Source organism: Camarhynchus parvulus, chromosome 9 (genome assembly GCF_901933205.1).
Source record: "Camarhynchus parvulus chromosome 9, STF_HiC, whole genome shotgun sequence".
NCBI lineage: Eukaryota > Metazoa > Chordata > Aves > Passeriformes > Thraupidae > Camarhynchus > Camarhynchus parvulus.
In genome coordinates this window covers 3299488-3322446 of record NC_044579.1, presented here as the reverse complement: position 1 = coordinate 3322446, position 22959 = coordinate 3299488, and the positions used below count along the sequence as shown (strand labels likewise).

Below are 22959 nucleotides of genomic sequence, written 5' to 3'. Positions count from 1 at the left end.
GATGTTCAGATCTAGGCTGAGGTGCCTGCATGATCCTCTGACATTAATAATGGAAAAAAAGGGGAAAAAAAGCAGGCAGAAGAGTGCAGTAGCTGAGTCAGGACCCACACACACATCACTGCCAGCAAAGGCATCAAAGATCAGAAAAGTCCCAGCCCAGAACTGTTGTTTCAGTCCCTTTGAGACGCAGAGTTATTTATGTAAGAAATCTGTAATACAATATGGAATAACTCCATTGACGAGATGTGAAGTGGGACTGGTCCAAGTCTGCAGCAGAGCAGCTGCCAAACTGGACTTGGACAGCCCAGCTCTAGAAAGCCATTTTTCAGTTTAAAGACTACAACAAGCAAAATCCTGAAATATTATGCCTGTAAAACACTTTGGAAATATGCTGTAATAGTCACTAAAACCAGCAGAGATAATAATGCAAGTTTCAACTTGTTACAGTTGGAGTATGGAAAACACATTCTAGTCTCTGAAAACCCAGACAGGAAGGGGTTTTGTAACAATTTACTTTTACAAAGTAAAAATGTGAAGTTTCACTCTTCAGAGGGGTCCAATTGTCCTCCCACTGAAGGAAGCTGAGTTTGACATTCACATCAGCAGCAGCAGAATTAGGCTATAAAGCTACAGCTGCATATAAACAGCTGTCAGACAATCACATGGCAGAATAAACATAAACCCAAAATTAATTCAGAATAATTATTTATACAGGCACAAGTGAGATCAGCGTTGTGGATTTTTTTTTCTTTTGGTGGAGATAAAGATTATCTTTGTTGTTTTATTACCTTCTTTTGTGTGAGTAGATGCTGAATACTGTATCTTGCTGTAAAACATTTCATATTTTAGCCTAAATATTTATACTGAGCTTCATTCTGAGGCAAAATAGTTTAAACTTGGTGTTTTATTTTACTAGTTTTGCATTAGAATAGAAGTAGTCACGTTCTCAGCAGAGGAGATTTTAATGCTGTGCTAAACCCATCCTGCTGACCATCTCTGAGAAGAGGCCCAACACAGTGGATTGTGCCAATCAGATCTTCCAGAAACACCAGCAGAATTAAATTTACAATAAAGGCTATTGAGACCTTTCCAAGGAAAACAAGCTTGTTTAGTTTTTAGATCATTCAATAAAGCATCTCACAGAAAACACGAGTTGGAACCCAGCTCTGGTGAGACATGGAGCAGGCATATGCTCGTGCAGAGCAAAGCTGCTCAGAGAGCAGCTGGAGATCCCTGGGCTGCAACAACCCTGAGAGCCCATCTGGAGGGGTTATGGACCCCAAATCCCCAGGGGTTCCCTCAGTCACAGAGCTGGGATGGTTTTGGGATGCTGTGCTGGCACCAGCCGAGCTCGCACAGAGCCAGGGACGCGTCGCGCTGTGTGACTGCAGGGAGCCTCAGCCCAGAGAGGGCTGAAAGGGAGCTCTGCACAGTTATCCAGCACCTGCCAGAGCAGGGCTCTGCTCAGCTTAGAGGTGTTCTCTACCTGAAGCACAGTAAGGGAGATCTTCAGGTCCATAAACACCTGAATTTTGTCGCTCTGTTCCAAATCGGGGCGAGATGAAGACAAAACATCTCTCTGATCTTGAAAACAAACTCAGAACAGAAATCCTGATGCCCAGCCAGGCCCACACCACAGCACATCTTCTCTCATGCTATTTGCAAAGGCATCTGCAACCTCAGCCTTGGCTGTCTCTAATATTGAGCGTTTTGTTCACTTCAAACTAAGTGCAGGATGATGAAAACTCACGGAGCACGATGGTGCCAAAAGAAAAGCTGCACCACCATTAATTGCTACACGAGTACATCAGATCTGTCACGAGCACTGACATGCCAGGCATAACAAGCATCTCTGAAGTCAAACTCCCCTTTTCTCTCTGCCACAGAGCAGAGGATGCTGATGACAGATGGGCAGAGTTAAGCAAGACGACCGGCCAAAATCCTCTAGCTGCATCTCACTGCCAAGACCAGAACCTCAGTTTATAGCACAAATCACTAACTTTCAGGCATCAGACAGGGAAAAAAAAATCTATAAAAAATTAATGGTATAAATAACAAGAATTAAAAATGAAACAATCATCCATTCTTCTGGCATTTATTCCTAAATGTCTCCTCTGGCTCCAGGACTATTCCCTCTGCCTGCATAGCCCCAGAGCCACATAATTGCAGAACTGCCACTCCACATCACTTAACACTGCTATCCACTGAAGTCAGAACTCCTCTCCTCTCTTCTGGCTGTTCTTTATCCTCTCCACCTGAACTAGGATGGGCTTTTATTCTGCCATGCTGACTGGCACCAGCCTGCAGTCCCTGGACTGAGAGGTTCAGTCACGCCTGGTGTGTCTGAGGTCTCCCACCTCTTCTAGCAGGAGGTGATCATTTCTCATTTACTCCATGGTGACAGCACATCTTTTATCAATAATGAAGCTTCCAAACCTGCTCAGGGTGTGTGCAGTCAGGAGGGACCCTGCCAGACAAAGCCACCGTATATAAAGTGGTGTTTTAACACTTTGCCCCTGCTCTCTCCCAAAATCTGCTGGGAAAGTTTGTTTCAGGTTCACCCATCTTAACCTGAACTTGCATTGTTTCACATTTAAACCTCCCAGTGATTTCAGTCTGAGCTGCAAGTAGCTAAGCCAAGAAGGTCCTCTATTTTAGTGTGGTTAATGGTGCATCAAGTCTTCTGCTGCTCATATCCCTCCCTCAAAGTCAGCAGGGCTGAAAAGAGTCTAGGTCAGGGTAATTTCAGCCAAAGTCCCTTCAAGTAGCTGCAACATTCACATTTTCCTGCCTATGAATTGTAACAGCAAGACACGAAACACTATCATTTATATAAACTTGCATTTTAAAATTAAATATCATCTCAAGAAAATGAAGACAATGATTTACTTAAGTATGAAAAAGAGTGAGATCATTACAAGTACACTCCATCAAAAATGGCAAGAAACTTTTCAAACCTTTTTTTTATATTGGCAACTTTTGTAGACTTACTTCACTATTCATTATTATCTGGTCAAAGTGAAAACAATCAATAGCAAATTTCTACCAAAAGAAAAACCTAACAGCACAATATCATATTGTGTGCATTAAATCAATAGCCCTCCTCAGTTTTAATGTAGTTGCTGCAATACTTTAAAGAGAATTTTGAAATGAGTGTTTTTTAAAACCACAGAATCTCACTTCCTTCATTGTGAACTGAATAGGCTTTTAATGAGGGTTTCTCCATACAGATGAAATTCTCTAGAAGGGCTTCAAAAAGCTTTGCAATTATTAAGATAAATAAACCACCCACATGTCCAATATGTGCTTCACAGATGGGTAAGATGGGAAAGTCTGACAGCTGCTTGCCCCAGACACAGAGCAAGCCAAGGACAGACCCATGGTAGTGGGGTTAAGAGTTCATCCTCTCTAGAAAAGCAAAATGAGCCTGATGCAGAGTTCAAACGTGCCACAGCAAACCTTCTGAGAGGGAGGGAGAGGCCAAGGCCAACACCAACAGCTCCTGCTGGGCTGGCAGGAGCAGGGATGGGGCAAATGCTCCTGAGGAACACACAGGGCTGTGGCTGTGCTGCAGGGTACAACCTACAGCCACCACTGCCACCCCAAGGGCTGGGGGTAATCTTTAAGACCTCCAGCAAGGCAGTAATTCCTTCCTGGCTTGGCACACCAGGTGCCTCTGCAGAAGTTCTGCACCACTCACATTCCAGGGCAGTAAAACACGAGAAGCACCTCCCTGGAGATGGCAACACCTTTGTCCGAGGGACTGTCACACACAGCCACCCACCCGAGCCTCTCAGCTCACATCCTGCAGCATTGAACACAGGAGAGGCAGAAAAAACACTGCAGAGGATGAAACATGAGCCTGAACACATTGGCAGGAAAGGCACTTGAGGAAATGCTGGATAAAGCAGGACCTCTCTGTCCCTTGAGTGGGATGGCAACACAGCAGCACGAGAGGAACCTCCAGCCAGTCACTGTGCCCTCACACAGCAAGGCCAGATGGATTTTCTTTCCCCCAGGACTGTGTATACTCTAAGACATGGCTACTGATGGGGTTTCTGGACCAGTACAAGCCCCCATCCTTTGTCCTCCAGCTTGAGTGCAGCAAAGCTTTGTAAGTCCCCAATTAATTTAGCCAAAGACATCAGAGCATCACTAGGAAGAGACTGACTGCCAAGGCAGAGTGCTATGCAGGCAAGAGATCTGCACCATCACTGGTTAAAAACCTCACAGGTTTGCTGTTAGCACTGAACAAGGTTAATAATGACCACACAGAAAACCTTTGAAATGGTGGCAGAAATATGGGCCTCCCAACAGAGCAAAAAATACAGCTCTAAGACTTAGAACTCCTAAGTCAGGAAACTTGATATTGGACAGGAACAAGGCCAGTAAAATAAATCAGGTGAATGTTACTAAGTACCTGTGTCGGGGTGAGGGGCAAACCAAACTCACAGCATTACATGCAGAGATGGACAGACAGAATGAGCTGCAGGGCAGGGCAGCCAGGGGGGCAAGGTAACACACACTGGGGTGAGCCACACTTCAGGCACATTCTGCCCCTGAATCCCAAGGCACAGTAGTCTCTGAATCTCTATCCAGAGAGTATATTTTAAATCTGTTTTGATATTTATAAGATAGAATGTGCTGTTTCCATACACACTTTCATCTCGATGCATTGATATGTCTAGTAAAAATAAAAGAAAGAGATTCGGGCATTGAATTTGCATTTTTGAAAGCTTATGGAAATGAACATTTATGAAGAGGCCATGAGAGCAATATATCAATTAATAAGAGGAACTTGCACTAAGAGAATAGTCCTGATTCAAAAAATGCTGGTTAACCAAGACCATATCAGGGCAGATTTAACCTCACTCAGTTCTTCTCCCATGCCAGCCTGTGTATCTTCCTTTTCTAAATGTTTAGGTACACCTGAAACTCCACAAATGTGTCTCTAGATATTGTGGGGTAGTTCAATTGTTTTTCTTGAAACAGTCTTCCTTATTTTTAGACTCAAGGAAGTGAAGATAACCATTTCTGTGATGCAGTAACAATTCTGAAACGCTGAGCTCACAAATTACCTGACCAGGCTTTTACAACAACATGCTTGTAGTACACCAACTTTCTGGGGTTTTTTGGGGGGTTCTTTTTTGGTTTCTTTAATAAAGACAGCACCCTTACATTACAAATACTTGTCTAAGAATACACAGGAATTTTGAGGAAAATGAGATGAGGCAGGTACCCTCAAACCTCCATTTGAACTGCTCTGAATGGCTAAGTCTAACTTTATTTTAATGAGTTGTGCTACTCTTCATACACTTGTCTAAATTGCTAGTTAGCTTTATCCTTCACCTCCAGCAAGCTGTCCATATTCCATGAGAGGAATGATGGCATTTCAGGTTTTGGTGAACCCATTTGCCATCCCATTTTCACGCAGAACCAGACAAAACCAAGAGAATGTTTTCAGCAAAACTGAATTAGTCGCCCAACCCCAAATTCCTGAAGTATTTATTCACAGATACAGTTGTTCATCAGCTCTGAAACTCCTGGCTTTATTATGTGCCTGTCAGGATGAATGATAATGCCAAGGGGCTGGCAGGATAATGAACAACTGCCAGGGTAAATGGATCCCCACACAAAGCTCTCTGCAATACAAAGATGATGACGAGAGCAACACTCAGAGCTACACCTACAGTTTCTCCTTTTCCATTTTTCCCCCATGTGTTGTGCAATTTTCTTCTGTCTCCAGTTTACTTGGCTGGAACAAAGGTGGAATGTGAAACAAATTGTGGCAAAATCCTCTGGAGATGTGCAGCACAACTCTGCTGCAATCAATGTGTAATTGCCTAGTCATGCCACAGATAAACCTGCTCTCCATGCAAAGAATTTAGCAAGCATTGTAATATATTCACTTATTTCACAGTTATTAAGTCTGATGAACATCTCTCCCTTACCTACTGTGTTAGCACATTCTCCCTCCTGTTGCTTCCCACACCACACAAAACTACTAAAGAAAGATTATTACAAGTGGAGATTGGGTGTGAAAATAATTCCAAATTCAGTTCCCACATCTGTTCATACAGTACCACCTTCCAGTGCTTGAAAGAAGATTTTAACCACACAACACAGAAATCAGGGAAGAGAGGATTTAACTGAACTCCCCACTTCTTTGGCTGCACAAGATTCAGAGAGGATGCACTGCAGATTCAGCTTGGAAAACATCACTTACCTTAACAGCCCCTATTTATACCAGCAACACAACAAGGAAATTCAGTTAAACAAGATTTAAATACAATTTCAAGACTTTGTTTCATAGAATACCAAGATCCAAAATGAGAAAACATTCAGGAATTTTAACATTATATTGAGTTGGGCCTTTTTCCCCAACCCCCCAAAAAATTACATTTACAGCTTCTAGATCATTTACAACATAAATGCAGCACACAGATCTAGAGGCCTCAGCAAGAGTTGCAAAGGGTCAGTGGGGAAGGGTAAAAGTCACACTGCAGGTACACCTCAGACTGGAGCAGGTGTGGGAAGAAGAGATGGATGGACAAGTGAAAATCTAGCCATAAAAATTCCCATGGAATGGGAAGAAGAGATGGATGGACCAGTGAAAATCTAGCCATAAAAATTCCCATGGAATGGGCTATTTCTCCCCTCATGTCACATTATGTTAATGCCAACAGGATTTCCAGCACTCAGGTGTGAAGGAAAGCATGTCAGACATGCAGCAGATCAGCAGTGCCTCCCCAGCTCCTGTCAGCTCTCTGAGCTCCCAAACACTGAGATTACAGAGAGAAAAAGCAGATTCAGGTCAGCAACCCTGCACACAAAAGCCACCCTTGCAGCAGGGATAACAGTGAGGAAAGCAATTGCCTGTGAATTCTTGGTGAAGAAAAAGCAATTAGATTTTACAAAAAAGGAAACAGTGAGAAATAAGTTTTCTTTAAAAGCATAGCACAGACACCAATTCCCCCACTTCAGAACCACCATGAGAATCTCTCAAATGTCTGAGAAACAGGAGCAGCCACTTTTATTCCAGGTGGTCACGAAATAGATTTGGCCTTTTCAACTTTCGGTGTACTTAGAAGAGCTTATTAGGAAGTACCGAAGAAGCAGAAAACAATTTTGAAATAACTGGATCTAAAGTTTAAGTCACAACTTGAGGTTTGGAAAGTAGCAAGGATGGAAAAAAAAATGAAGAAGGAAAAGGAAAAAGAATGATAAAGACACTAAAAAAGAAAAGAAATTATAAGAATCAGAGGGGCAGTGTCTCCGGGGACCACTTCATCCACAGCTGCCTCTTCTTCCACAGGAGATGCAACAAAGCAGAAATTAAATATCTGCCTAGACAAATAACAGCTGCACTTCCTTTAAGCAGAGCAAGTCAGTGCTTTCATTATCACTGGGGGGGAAAGGAAGCACCTAAGAGGAAACTTTAAAAAGACTAAATTTTCAAACTGTCAAATCTGAATTTTACCCAGCCTTCATAGCTTTTTATGTGACCAACAAAATCTATCTGGAACAGGACCTACTTTCAGAGGACACCAAATTTTACCCTAGAAAAAACACAAAAAGGTTTCCAAAACCCCAAATCATTGCTCACCTCAAAATTTAAGAGAACATGGGAAGTCATTTTAGGAAGCAACTGACCAATGATGCTGGAAAATCATTTAGACCAACTTCTTGTTCCAGACTGACTTGGAGAATATTTTAATTTGCCTCTGGAGGTTCTAGCTATTGGTTTTAGTTTTACAAGGCTCAAATTCACTTTAGAATTTTTGATTTTCCATTTATATAAGCTGAAATATATCAACAACAAAATAATGAAAATATAACTTCAGTAGCCACATACTTTTCCATGTCAGTTGTGGTAGTCTATTACTGACATATCATTGAATAAAATGACAAACAAAGTGAATTTTTAAGGTATCTTTAGCACATGTTTAACCTTCTCCCATCCCTCCCTGTTCCAGGCAGGGATAGTGCTGTTTTAAGATTACTACAGAAATACAGAAAAGTCCAGTAAGTAGCATTTCCTTCCTAACTTGTTGAGGTTAATCACACAACCAGTGCTTAGATTAGATAATCTAAGACTTTTATTTGTGAGCAGTCTCACATTTTTGGGTGGAAGCACGCCTGACATATCTGAGCAAGAGCCAGCGAGACAAAAACCAAACCTCATCCTGCAACCCTCCCTGGGGAAATCTTTATTCATTTTAATACTTGTTCAGTCAGCTGTCTCAGTGAATGACAAGGTTTTATCTCTAATGTGAATGGCTCTGAAGGCTACTTGCATTATCCATTCTTCAGCAGCTGCTGCTGAAACCACAGGGTTGCAAACTTATAATTAAATCCAGCTGCCACTACTGTGAGCTCAGCTCTATCGAAGTGAGCAGCAGTGCCTCGTGGTTGCTGGCAAGATTCTGCCTCCCCTTCTAGACAGTGTAATTAACTCTTCTGCCCCTTTTAGATGAAATAAACAGCAGCACTGAAAATGCTGTTAAATGACTGTAAAACAGTATTTATGCTGAGGAATTCTGCTGCAGTCATTACACCTGAGAAAACAAATTCCTAGGTTGACAACAAATAGCTGCTTCCTTAGGAGCACTGAGAGGACACCCAAGGAGACACAAGGCACAGGATGGAGCTTGCTGTAGAAAAAGTGACAGATACACATTAACACATCTACTCTCAAGCCTTAAAACACAGCCTCTGGCAAAAAAACACATACCCAAACCCAGCTTGAGAGAATTGCAGACAAGGGCTGGAAAGGAACCAGGACAGGCACCACAGGCTTTCCTTTGATGCTAAAATAATTTTTAAAGGCCATTGTTCCTGGTTTAAAATAGATTTAGAGGTACCAGACAGAGAAGCTGGAGATCCCCCTTCCTGAGAGTGTTCAAGGACAGGGCTTGGAGCAAGCTGGTCCAGTGGAAGGTGTGAAAAAAGATGTTCTCTAAGGTCCCTTCCAAACCTGTGACCCAGTCCTGACTGAACAGCTAAGCTCAGATATCTCTAGAGGAATCCCTTTTCTCCTTCTGCAGGGCAGACCTGTTCATATCTGTGCGTCAAAGTGTTTGGGTCAGCAAAAACAATTAGCCACCCAAATGTGACTTTGTCAGTCAGGGTCCTTGCAGGGCTGCTCGAGGCAGCTGCACTCCCTTCCCTTCCACAGGGAACTCCACTTTCCCTTCCACAGGAATCACTGCAGGGACAGTGCCTCAAGAGCATCTCATGGCAGGAGAGCAGTCAGCAGTGACACACTGCACTGGTGCCACCGAAGGAGAACACAGCAGCCAGCCAGGCTTTGCTTGGGAAGGGTTCTCCTGCTATTTGCACCTCTTTGGAAGCACACATCAGTCCACAAAGATTTTTGAGGGTGGGAGGGAAAGTGCAGCAGAAGTGTTTGACCTCTGGCTGAAGGGGAGAGCTCTCTGCAGACAGGACAGTGAAATGCACAGCAGCCATCTCCACCTTCACTCTGAAAAACTACCAAAATGCAACAAGAATATTCTTAAAGACATAACAATCTGCTGGCTATTCTGCCAAATCAGATAAGATTCCATGTTGTCTAGGTGGTTTATAAATACAGGGGCTGCATCCAGAGCTACACAAGCACTGCACGGACTGGTGCTGGCAGAGCTCAGCCACGGTACCTTGGGTAATTAAATCCATCTGCATTACCTGATCAAATTCACTGGGATGCAGCTCAAATCCCTGAAGCAAGCTGGGAGCCCAAATAAATCTGCCCACAGCCACACAGAGGCCATGCAGGTGTCATGAAACAGAACCCAGATGTTTCTAGAGACTCAAAGTCTGCTCATCCACCTTTCGTTAGTGTGGGAGGGAGGAATGTACCAGCACAGCCCCTCTGCACAACACTCACTTTGCTGGCACTTGCAACCACATCTCCTCACCCAACAAACAAATGCCAGCAGCCAGACAGCAGCTCTTCCCCTGTGATTTTTTACTTTTCCCTTCTGCAGCAAGCACAGCCTGAACAGCCTTTTGTGGCAAAGACAACGGGGGTGAATTCTCTCTCTGCAGCGGTTATTCTGAGGTTCATTTCCTCCTGACATATTTGTTTGCAGCTCCAGCCCTGCTGTCTGTCTAGCTGTCTCTCCCTCCTAATGGCAGTGGAGGCCAGGCAGTGCCTCCCTTTCAGCAGGATGGGCTGATGATTATATCCTGTCACACCCAGCAGAGAGCCAGGCATGATCTTTCAATCAGCATTTTTCACTGCTCCTGGTTTAGGGCAGCAGAGCTTTTATTCCTCTCAGCTTTTTAGTGGCTGCTTTAAAGGGCTTTTTATCTGGGGAGGCTGATGAAAGGTGTCTCTGTGGACAAGGCTGGCAAAGAGCAGGTGGCTGTGAGGAGGGGAGCAAAGAAGAGAGAATGCAAAGTTTGAAGGAAGCCATGCTTTCAGGGTTTTTTTGATTCCTGCCCAGGGCCTTGCTCACAACTGGAATTAATCTCTGAATCAACTGTTATCTATCACCAGAACAGATAATGTCATTTTTATCTCAACCATAACTTCCTTTTCCTTGAGAGCATACAGATAGCTTGCACCTCCTGCGGTGATCTGTGCGCTACATTTGTCTTCTGCAAACCTCTGCCCAAGAGAACATCCAACCCACCTCTCTCATGGGTTTCTAACCAGCTCCAGACTTGTGACACTTCACACTCAGGTCCAATGTTACCTTCCTACTAATTTGTAGCTGTATACATCTATAATTTAAATTTACAAATCCCATGATGCTTCAAGTGCCAGGACACCTGTGAGTTGCCACCAGAGCACAGGAGACAGGCAACAGAAAGGTTTGTGTCACCATGAGGGGCTCATTACCCCAGTCCCTGATGCAGAAACAAGGGATTGCAGCACATCCCCAGCCCACAGGATGCTCTCAAGAGCTCACTGGGGCTCCTGCAGTGCTACAGGATGGCCCCAAAGCAGCTCCCCCTTCCCATGCGCTGCCTGCCAGGGCTCCTCTGTCACAGACATCCTTTTTATGAAAAATACTTTCCTTAGGATTTTTCCTCCTGAGAAGCTGAGAGGCCTCAGGAACAAAATGTAAGCAATGATTATCTGCTGCTGTGGAATGCAACAGGTGGATCTGTGATTGGTTTTGTGTGGTTGTTTCTAGTTAATGGCCAATCACAGTCCAGCTGGCTCGGACTCTCTGTCCGAGACAGAAGCTTTTGTTATCATTCTTTCTTTTTCTATTCTTAGCTTAGCTAGCCTTCTGATGAAATCCTTTCTTCTATTCTTTTAGTATAGTTTGAATATAATATATATCATAAAATAATAAATCAGGCTTCTGAAACATGGAGTCAGATCCTCATCTCTTCCCTCTTCCAAGAACCCCTGTGAACACCATCACATTCCTCCATCACAGGAGGAGTGTGGTAGCCAAAAACCAGGCACAGGATGGATGGATCACTGCTCCTGGGAGCCAAAAAGGAGCAGAGGAAGAACAAGACAGAGTCCCACTAGGACAGAGGGTGATCACAAGGGTTCTTTCTGCCGGAGGACAGGGACTTTCCCACCCACATCAGTCGTCTCTGCTTCCCTTGCCATGACAGGCTGGCATTTTGCTAATGAGACTGAGTCATTTGGGGCAGGAGGAGGACTGTGCTAAAACAAGAAAAAAAAAACCAAAGCTGATATCTTTAAGGTATTATATGCACTAAACGAGAGCAAGCTGAGCATAAATTATCTTTTGTGCCCCCCTCTCCCACTCTTCCTATGGGCTAATGGGAAGTTTTCAAGTTAAAAAGCTTGGCTTGGGTCAAACTTCAGGGGATTCATAACCAAAATATGAAAACAAAATGCCAAAAACCCTGGCACAATGAGGGCCCAGCTATCAGAGCTAATTTATCCCCACAAATATTTAAACATTTCATAGTTTCAGTGGGAAACAAAGATCCATGAAAGCTGAAGACATCCCTATGGGCAACAGATCCGTGGGAGCTTTCAGCTTGCCATTTGCTATTTTAAAGAAGGAAAATTTGTAGCACTGGTTTATTTTGGATTTACCCTGCCCTGTAAGGCTTGTGTAGGTCTTCAGCCTCAAAGAAGAAAAACTTAGAGACCAGGATGGCAGACAGGACATTAATCAGAAATTGTATCAAACAGCTCTTTGCAGGAAGAAACATTTCCTAGAGGAAAATGGAAGAAAATTCTTTTCACATTGAAAGAAAAGAATATTTTTGTTTGTAAGAAAAGATATCAGAATTCCTGCCATTTTAATCAAGAGTTTCAAAAAAAAAAAAAAAAAACAAAAATCAAACCACCTTTGTTTTAAGCAGCTTTATAGTGTAAACTCTGATCTACCTGCTCTAGGAGGTGCTGATATTTTTGTTTACCAGAATCTTTATAAGTTCAATATCTTAATAGTGTGTGACCAGAGTGAAGGCAGAGATTGACAGCTATTCAATGAACTGATGAATATCTCCCTCATAAGCATTTCATTTAGCTCCCCATGCAGTGTGCATCCTGCCTTTATACACACATTGCAGCGCCATTATCTCACACTTAATTACTTGGGTCTCAAAGCACCTGACGAAGGAATGAGCCACCATTATCAACATTGCATGTACAGCAAAGCCCAGGCAGAGTGGGGTAGTTTGCTAAAAGTTACTGCACTAAATATCCAAGGTCAGTGGCAGGTGGAAGAGAAAGTTCTTATCAGGTGAGCATGGCATCCAGCAGAGCACACTGGCCCTCCAGATGTGTGCTGGGAAATGCCTCTAATGATCTGCACCAGGCACTGCAAAAGAACTTAAAACTCCACTGGTGTGACAGCAAACAGTGGTGTAAAAATTAATCTATTGGCACTTTATCTGTTAAACACTGGAATATTGTATTGAAGAGGACAAACACCATGCCACCATGAGAGGACTTTGCTGACAAGTCCTCCCTGGTCATTCCTCACCTATTTTTAAACACCAATTACAACCATTGTCTCAGATAGGCTCAACTGTACTTATGCTTTCATAATTATGAAAAGAATAATTGCAAAACATTAATCATGCTCAGATTTTGTATCAGTCAAGAAGTTACAAAGCCTGTTCAGTTGTCACTCTGTTTTTTTAATTCATGTTTTAAAACCCATCAGGAGGCACTCAGCAAAACCATCAGCAACTTGAGATTTGATGACAAAACACTTAAGAGTCAAAACTAACCCCTCATTTTCCATTGATCACATGTACATGTAGAGTACATAGAAGAGGAGCAAATGAATACACCCTTGTTTGTAGAATTTGGAATGCTTTTACTGGCTGTATGTCCAAGTAAAAGTCCCAGGGCTGAATTAAACAAGCTAAATGAAATTCATTTACTCCCATGTCCAGCTCAGGTGGCCACCAGGCCTTGAACAAGATTTCCAGGACAACCAGTGAATATCAATGACACCAGCACTGCAGTAGAATTCATTCTTGGCACTGAGTTTTACCTTCTCCCTTTTTTCTTACAGGTTTTCCCTCCCTTTCACTGGGACTAATGGGGATCACAACTTCCAAACAAGTTCAAAAAAATGGAGAGAAACCCAGCTTGCAAGTTTACATTGTAATTGATATAAGTCTATTATTACAAGACAAATTGCAGCAGACAGTGCAGGAGACAGCTCAATCTGTTACCCAGTCCCTGCAATGGCTGCGTGAAGAACTCGACCATCTCACCCATAAATCTTTCTCTAAGTTTGCATTGCTGCTTGTGTGGGTAAAATAATAAAACTGGGGAGTGACAAATCAGTATAAAAATATTACTTTATTTTTATAAAAAGTAATTTAGAAGTAATTTTTATAGTGTACAAGGGAGGCAGTAGCACATTTCTGAACACAATTACGTTAAGTTTGTCACAGGAGCCCTGACCCTTGCAGCATCTCACCAGGAATGTGTCTGTCCCAGGCTGCAGGAACACCCCATAATTCCTTTAAAAAGTCATTATGCTATCATGGAAATTGGGAATAATCATCTCTGCTGAGATGGCTGTGAGGCTGCCATCAGCCATCCTGGAGGATCCATCACAAACTTTCTCCAAGACAAAACTCCATTTCCAGGACACTGACCTACTCCCTAACTCAACGGCAAATATGAATTCCACAAAAAGAATGATTAGAAGATTCCTGAGACATATGTCCCCATTTATTTCCTAGAGTAATTGAATTTAGTGATATTTTTATACTAATTTGTCCACTGTCTGTAGTTCACAGCACCCAGCAAGGAGATCATGAGAGTTGCTGCACAAGTGAAACTTTAGAATCAGCTGCCAACATTGATGGCAGAAACAGAGAAGAAAATCAAAAAGGTTGGAGAGGGGGAGATATAAAATGGGATACATGAAGCAATTTTGCTCAAATGGGTTCAAGTGCAGCTATGAAATGCCTGTGGTTCCTCCTCTGTCAGGAGACTGACAGGAAGTCACAATACCAGAAGTGACAGAAGCCAAGATTACAAATGTGGGAAATGGATTTATAGAAAATTCTCAAAGCCTGACAAAAAGCTCACATTGTATACATCTATATACAAACCTAAAAATAAAAATTACTAACTTAAAAATACCATAAAATAAAACAAACATTATTTTAAAATAATTAAACTAAAAAACAAGTTCCAAAAATAACCTTACAAATAAAACTAGATACTTTAAAAAAATAAAACTGTAAAAAATACATTATAATAACACCCACACAAAATAATTTCAAATAATTAACTTAAAAACATTTACAACATAATATAACTAAAAGTAATAAACAATAAAACCATTTATAATATATCATAATTAAAAATTAGTTAACTTCTAATTGCTGCTCTTCTAACAACTGGTGGTACCAAGTACCAAATTCACCTCAGAATCAGAGTGATGGACTCCTTAATTCTTTGAAAGGAAGAAAGAAACCATCTCTCAAGCATTAAATCCAAGCTACTTCAGGAGCAATATTCCAACATCAGCCAGGAAAACCAGAGGCTGTGGCTGTTAGTGCCACAGTGCATTTCTCCTTCCTTTTGCCTGCACAAATATGATACAAGCCCCAGAAGAATCTGACTGGAGGCACCTGCAACAGTTGAGAGGCCTTACACTCTAAATTACCTCGCTTTTGTTAGGCAGGTGAATGGTCCATAACACCCTTGCTGAAAGAAGGCTTTCCCCTTCAGAATTCAATTTATAAACTTCCTCCTGCCAGGCTGCGATAGCAGCTGCTGCACAAACCTGAGAATGACGGCTCCTGGAACTCCATTCAAACCTCAGGAATCAATAGAAAGCAGACAAACAGAGAGCAGACATAAAAGTTCCACCCAAGTGCAAAGAGCAGGGGCTGCAGGATGCCCCTCATTGTTTTTGCAATCCCTCTGTGAAACAGAGACTGCACAATCCCACTGCAGCTTGAAAACCTGACCTGGGCTATCCACAATCTGCCTGCTGGGAATGCCCCAGCTCCACAGGTATCTCCAAGCAAAAGGAGTCTCAAAAGGCAATTTATCACGGTGAGGACAATTTATAATTTGCTGAGATATATTCCATTTGGTAATAACTTATTATAAGGCTTTTTTGGAGATTGTGATCCTGCTTACCTTGAAGCAGCAGCTCTCCTGTAAGTTAATCACAATCAGCCTGCCTTGGTGTCAACTCTGGCTCACCTCAGCTCACCCACATAAACCTGTTTTTGTGGGCAGTAAAGAAATACCCAATCACAGCTCAACTGAGCTGAAATTGTCTGCAGGCTGCAGCAGCTCCATTGTAAACAGCTCTGCATTTTATTTATTGTTATAGTCCTTCTCACTCACACTGCCTGACAGACAGGCCAGGTGAGGACACAAAGACGTTAGAATTTAAAAGGGGAAAAAAACGAAATACTTACAAATCTGCCTTCCTTTGAACAAGGCACAATATGCTTCAGTTGAAAAGGAAATTATCATTTGCCTAATACAAAAGAAACCCTTTGTCCCAATCACAGCCTACTCTGAAGGAATGACTTTCTTCCCTCCCTTAAGAAGCCAAATGGATGCAGTGCTGTAATTTTGGAGAGCTTTACACAGTGTGTTAAATTACAAGACAGCCCATTGTGGGTTTATCAAATTGTGAGCCAGTGTGTGAGACAAAAAAGATTCTCATTGAGAGTGGGTGATAGAGTCTAAGTCACACAGAATTCAGACTATAGTATGCTAGAACACAGTGAAATGAAAGATTGGTGCATATATTATTCCAGGAATACTATGAAATATTTGGTAGTGAGCTATAAAACCCTCCTACTTTGAGATGAACCAAAAAAAAATCCCATGAACAAATCCAGTGGTTCATTTGCTGCATTCTTCACCTACTGCCCACCTGCTTTGACTCAGAATTTCCTCTCACAAAGGTAAAAGCAAGGCTGAGAAATTCACTAAGAACACCATAGGAACATTAAAGTTGAGAAGCAATAGACAGATACTGCACTGGACACCACTGCTGATATTCAGGGATATTATCCACCACAGACACTCATATGGTATCAATCAAATTAAATTTTCATCTTGCTTTGTTAAAATTCAATACCAAAAAAATTAAAAAAAAAAGAGAATTATCAAATAACCACTTAAAAGTGCAGCAAAGGCACCTTTAATTTTAAGCCAACATTAATAAAATATTCTTGTTTTAACAATTAATGCTGAAGTTGCATTTTATCCCAGCACCAGCTGCCCTTGAGACAATGCCCCTGCACTCACCATACTGGCAGCGAGGCCCCTGGAACCCTGCAGGACACTGGCACACCTGGGATCCTCCTCCAGAACACTTCCCTCCATTGAAGCAGGTGCCAGCAGAGCACAGCACTAGAGCACACAAACAGAGATGGACAGGATATTTCAGCTCATTTCGGGCCAAGGATCCTCCAGAACTGCCTCTCTGACTCAGTCCTGCTGCAACACGACCTTCCAAATAATAAACCAGATTTTTATTGAGGTGGACTGCAGCAGGACTTGCTATCATAGGGGTAACTACCTTGTTAATATGAAGAAATTTAATAAAAGTATGACTTAGATATTGCAGTTTAACTTGAAGGTGCTTCAGAGGCAGAAGACAGGACTCAAAGCACAGCCTGAATCCAAAATAAAATAAGAAAAGCTGCCAGACGATAATGTTGGAATGGTTAAAAACCACTGATGCACTGGGAGATATTATATATGTGGAGGGGAAAGGGGAATTGCAATTCTTCCCTTCCTCCAACACAGAACACTTTTATTTACAACAACCTAAATTCCACATGCTTGAGCCAAACTTGCAAGGAGTATCAAATACAAGAGAGTAATTCAACCACTTTGGGGCCTTAAAGAATTCAAAGCAAGTCTGCACTGCTCTTTCAGGAAGAAAATTTCCTTTTGCCACTGGGGCTCACATACCTTAAACTCCTTTACACCAGAGATTAAAACACAGATTGTAAACATATTTTTGACTTCTTACAACTAAACAGGTGCACACTAAATATGTAGATTCAGGCTGAAACTAACAGGAATACCTCTCAGGCTCGTTTTTGTGTTTTAACTACAAAGAGACAGCCATAAAAGCAAGCTCTCTGAATGCAGCCCTGATGTTGGTATGAAGATTAAAAAATAAATAAGAACAGACGCTAACTTTCATACAGAAAACACAATTACTGACTAAACAGTAACAAAACTAAACACTGAGGAGGTTGCCATCTTCTACTGATGTCTTGTTAACAGTGGCTGAAGTGCTGCCTTGTCATTTAAATTAAATTCCATCTTTTAGGAAAACACCCAATCATGATTAAAAATTAGTGATAGAAATGGGTTCTCATCAGATGGAGAACCACAGGGTAGAAATAAAGGTACCTCAATGGCACCAGCAGAAGGGAAAATGCCAAAACCAGTCAGACTAGCAAGTGCTATGCCCAAGAAAAGTGCCTCACAGCAGATTTCTCTGCATAATTCGGGTAACAGCAATAAATTTGGTTGGCCTGTCAAAGCCAGGCTGGCACAAAAATGCTGCAACAACTCCAATTAGAGTTTAGACTGTTAATCCAAATTGTGTGGATTAAAATTAGAGCTATTTGCTGTTTGTACATGAGCACTTTTACCTTTTTAAAGGACATTTACTCCCCCATCCCTGGGGAAATGCCAGTTATAAACCACGAGAAACAAAACCCTTGTATCTAGAAGGGGGGATTCAGTAGGAAGGCAGGGTCTGAGGATGTCACTCTGTGGTTTTGTCCCAGATTTGTCCCAACTCACAGTGCAGACAGCCGGGTTCATTGTCCTGCTGGGCCCAGCCAGGGCAGCACTTATAGACAGTCTGCTGCTCCATCCTGTACACCTGCTTGTAAACCGTGTAGTAGCCAGACCTGTGGGGACAGGAAGGTTATGAGAGCAGCCACAGCTCCCATTCCACCCACTGCCACCTCCCCAGCAGCACACTGCACTCATGTGTCACTTTTATGAGACTTTTTTTCAGCCTCCATCAGCAGTCCTCATTAAAAACCAAGAAAATACAGCAAACTGCATCCTGATAACGCCCAGTAGCTCTGATGTGCTCTATTATTTTGAAGAATTTATATTCAGGCTAGCCAAAGGTGAGTAATTTTTTTTCCTTTTTTTTTTTCTTCTTTTTTTTTTTTTTTTGCAATCAGTTTTGGGTTTGGCTGCTGGGGGGAGTCAGATCTCCCATCAGTTCCAAACATGTGACAGAAAGAGAAAGAAGTTCAATTTTTCAAAGTCAATGACTTGACAGCTGGGCTTCACCTGAGCAAGAACAAGACAAGAACATTTTCTGATAGTGTAAAATTCTGAATCTAAAGCCAGCCATGAAGCTCATGAGCAACCCAAAACACATTAAAAAGTCACATTTTCCACTCAGGAATAACACATTTCAAGTCAAATCTCAGGAGGACACTATGTCCATAACATTTCAGATGAAACAGTTGACAACTTCTCTCACAAAAAAGTTGAGAACTTGCACAAAGATTAGCAACAAAACCCATTTATAACAACAGATAATGGATTACCTTCTCTCATAGCTCACACACCACCTCCTGTTTGTGCAGCCTTGCTTCCACATCCTGACCATGCGACTGAAGGACTGGATGCAGGGCTCCTGGTGTCCCACCAGGGCCAGCTCCAGCACTGGGCACACATTGGGCCTGGGGAGGGGCAAAGAAAAAGATAATTTTTATTTCTAACACCAAATTTAGGCATCTAGAGAAACACACATAAACCTACGCTGCGTTCGACAGTTTGAACCAGAATTTTTCCAGGTGTTGGAACACACTGCAGCTCCAAGCCTTAGCATGTGAACAATGCACTCAAATTCAGGCTCCTCACAAGTCAATGAAAGATTTACCGCAGATTCAAGGGCAGATAGGATTTATCTAAACTATTGCTAGGCAAATTTTGTATTCTGTAAGAGCCCCCCTGATATCAGTCCCCTCAGGGAAACACACGAAATTGGTAAGAGGAAGTATCCTTGTTCTCTGCTGATTATTCCTAAAATAACAAGACCAAAATAAAAGCTCTGCTTTGGAGGATGATATGTAATCCTCATCGTGCTACCTAGCCAGAGTTACAAAAATAGCAGGATTGCAGGAGGTATGGAGGGTCAAAAAAAAGGTTACATGCTGATGGTTTTGCAGAGATTTTGTCTGCCTTATCCCAATTTCTTTGCCCTGGTATAAATCAGGAAATTCTGCATGACAGAAAACAACGGCAGCAAACATTCAGGGTCTAAATAAAACCATAAAGAATGAGGGGTTTTGTCATCTTTGAAGGCAGGAACCTGTTGTGACACGAATGAAATTAACTCACTGATTTTTTTTGAGTAGTTTATAGATTGTTAGGGCAATAATTTAATCGCCAATTCCCCAGGACAGCCTGGTGAGGCTCTGCAAGCACAGACTCAGTAACTCAAACACAGAAGGGAACAGGGACCCTCCATACCCACCCTGGCAACACCACCACCCAGCAGACAAATCCTTCCCCAAATTTCAGTCTGAGCCCTCTCCAGGCTAGAGAGGGATCAAATAACGCCCTGCCACACTTGTTTCCTCTGTCACAGGTAAGAACAAGACCCTGTGCTAGAAAACCTGGCATTGGCACTAATTAAGAGAGCAGTTCTAGCCCAAGAGCTGCCTGGCAGCTGGTCACCATCACTTACAGTGGATATTGTTAGCCTTTCATTCAGGATTTATGGAGTTTTTTAACTCCTCTGAAGCCTGAACACCACACAAGGTAGCCTTGCTAATGAGAGAACATCTTTCATCCATAGGTCTTCAGGTGGTTTACAAATATCATTAAATTTAGCCTGTGCAGAGCCAGAAAACACCATAACCATGATGAGTTTTCCTGCTGAGCTGAACACTTGGAAGAAGCCCTGCCTGGATCAAATCCCACAGGGTTTGAGTGGACAACATTCCCAGTGCTGTCAGAATGCTGTCATCATCCCATGGAGAATGGCACATCCAGCCAGGCCACCAGAGCCACCACAGCTGCCAAGGGAACACCTGGGACATCATCTCAGGCTAAAGAGGAGCTCTGCCCAACAAGGACACTCCAGGAGGAGGAACAGAACAGATTTAAGCACAAACAGCCCCCAGGAATTCAGGCAGCCCATGTAAAGGAAGGCTGGAGAAGAAAGCCCACAGCTGTAAGCTCTGGTTGTCCTGTATCACCATGGAAAAAAAGCCAAGAATCCATTTGTACTGGAACACCTGGCCTTGGCAGAAGTTCCTGAACTAGAATTTCTGTTTCTCCCAGGCTTTAGAGCAATTATCTGCATCATCCTAAACCACACTGCCAGTGGACATCCCTCCATGTTCCTCCTCCTCTGCTGCACAGTCCAATCTCAATATTGCTCCATATCTCCCATTCCTCAGGCCTGCCCTGGGTGCCAACACCTCAGAGCAGAGCAGGAGATGGTCACAGCCCAAATTCCTCAAGCAATCAGGCTTCCCCCTCATTCCCAATGTCATCTCCATTATTTAGCAATCCTCCCCATGTGTCCCAGCTACCCCTTCCCTCCAGAATTACCTCCCCATTTAACATATTTAGCTGAAGTTCAGAGCCATTGTTCCCAAGCCATTCTTAGCACAAAGTCTGCCATTTGTTTCCCATCCAAAGAAGATCTTTGTGTGCCCAAAATCTTGCCTGTTTTTCCTCCTTTCCATTACGTCAGTTGGTCTAATAAAACCCTTGCCTTACTTAGCAACCATGCCTCACTTAGCAGGCTTTTTAAAATGACTCTCCCTCCAGTGAATAGAACATCATGTTCTGATAATTCATGCATATCTCCTTTTATTAGAATTGCCTAAAACTTTCCAGATAAAGGTACATTCATATGCATCGCCCTTCCATAAATAAAAGAGAGGAGCTGACAATTGTTGTAATGACACACTGAGCCCATCCCACAAGTTCCTCCTCATGTGATATTGCCATGTTTCCAGGAATAGCACTATTGACTTCTAGGATATGGTTAATGGGAACAAATGACGCTCACAGAACAAAACAAGCCAGCAGCGGAGTCATATGTTTATGAAGATTTATTCAAAGTAAGCCATTCCTCCTTGATGCCCTTGGGATAATTTAAAGGCAGATATCAAAGCTGCTGAAACACTATAATTAAATTGCAGCAATTGCATAACATGTAATCCTGTGCTGGCAAAGCTGGGAATCAAGCATGCCCTCTCCAACAATGCAGCACCCTCACAGCTCCCCACACACACAGTCAGCAGGGCAGGTTTGGGCCATCTGGAGAGCTCTAAACCTCAGAACAGCTCCTGGAACCATGCTACAGCCAGTGGAGGTACAATCCAGCACTGTGGCACTCTGCTAATGAGAGGCCATCCGGGAGTGAGCTGAAGCCCCAAGTGATGCAGTGGTGTATTAGAGAACAGCTCCTGTTTTCCTGCCCTTTGCATTCAGAAGATGTTTCTTAATGGGAGTTTAAGTGTTAAAACAAGCAAAAGTCTCAAAGGCATATTATGGGCCAGGATTTGATTGATACAGCAGTCCCTTTAAACCTTTTTGCACTGGTGCTCTGTGCTAGCCAAGGCTAACACCAAGGCTATTATTAGCTTGTCAGTCTGACTCAGGCAAGGCAGAAAGCTCTCTTAATATTTGCATTAGGAGACTGCCCTTTAAACAAAGACACCCTACACACTTCCAGCTCAAGACTTGAGATTCTAATGAACAGATAATTAGACCAACACGGAGCAAGAGCAGCCTGGGCTAATCATCTGGCTGTGGTGCCTGTGAACCACTGCACAATGGGAAAAGTTCAGAGAAAATTAAAAGCATCTCCAGGCGGGATGTAATTCGTTCCTGTGTTTGGAATTTTAAAGAGAAAAGGAATAGATCTACCACAAAAATTGGTTTGAGTTGGAAAGGACCTTAAAGATTACACAGTTCTAACCCCCTGCCATGGGCAGGGACACCTTCCACTATCCCAGGCTGCTCCGAGCCCTGGCCTTGGACACTTCCATTTGTAAAGGTCCATCATATCTCTGTGATAGGGAGATTTTCTGCCCAACACCTGGAATGCCAAAGTAAATCTCTCATTCTATCCTATCTACTTTTACCCAGCTCAACACAAAAAGCTGAAGGTAGGCAGATTTAACAGCAGTGAGAGAGCAAACACACATCAAGATATCCCTAAAGATTTCTTTCAACAGCACAAACTTTAAATCAAAACATTAACGAAGATGAATTTGGCTGTCTGATTTCAGGTCCTTCCACAGAGACTCCCTGAATGACACCACCTTCTACACTGAGTCAGACAGCTGTTAGCATCTCCCTAAAAATGAAATGTTGCAGCCTGCATTGCCTCAGCTGACGAATTTGCAGCCTGAACACTATTGATCTTCCCATAAATCAGTCAATAGATGAAACCTGTCATCAGGAGCAACTTGCTGGAATCCTGTATTTTCAAAACACTAATTGGTTGCTGCTCCTTCCCCTTATGCTGTTATTAAAAG

General features: G+C 42.6%; 1 protein-coding gene across 6 annotated transcripts in view; it reads right to left on the bottom strand.

Moving 5' to 3' along the window:
* LOC115907100 (multiple epidermal growth factor-like domains protein 6) overlaps nt 1-22959 on the bottom strand; it is a 191276-nt gene that overhangs the window by 159985 nt on the left and 8332 nt on the right. For all 6 annotated transcript variants that reach the window (XR_004060973.1, XM_030954764.1, XM_030954765.1 and 3 more), the window contains exons 2-4: nt 19000-19134; nt 18230-18339; nt 16709-16813 (exon numbers count right to left, since the gene is read on the bottom strand). Coding sequence is in view for 5 of the 6 variants with exons in the window: in XM_030954764.1 (XP_030810624.1) it covers nt 16709-16813; nt 18230-18339; nt 19000-19134 (350 nt within the window). In the remaining variant the exon portion in view is untranslated. The remainder of the gene's footprint in view (nt 1-16708; nt 16814-18229; nt 18340-18999; nt 19135-22959) is intronic.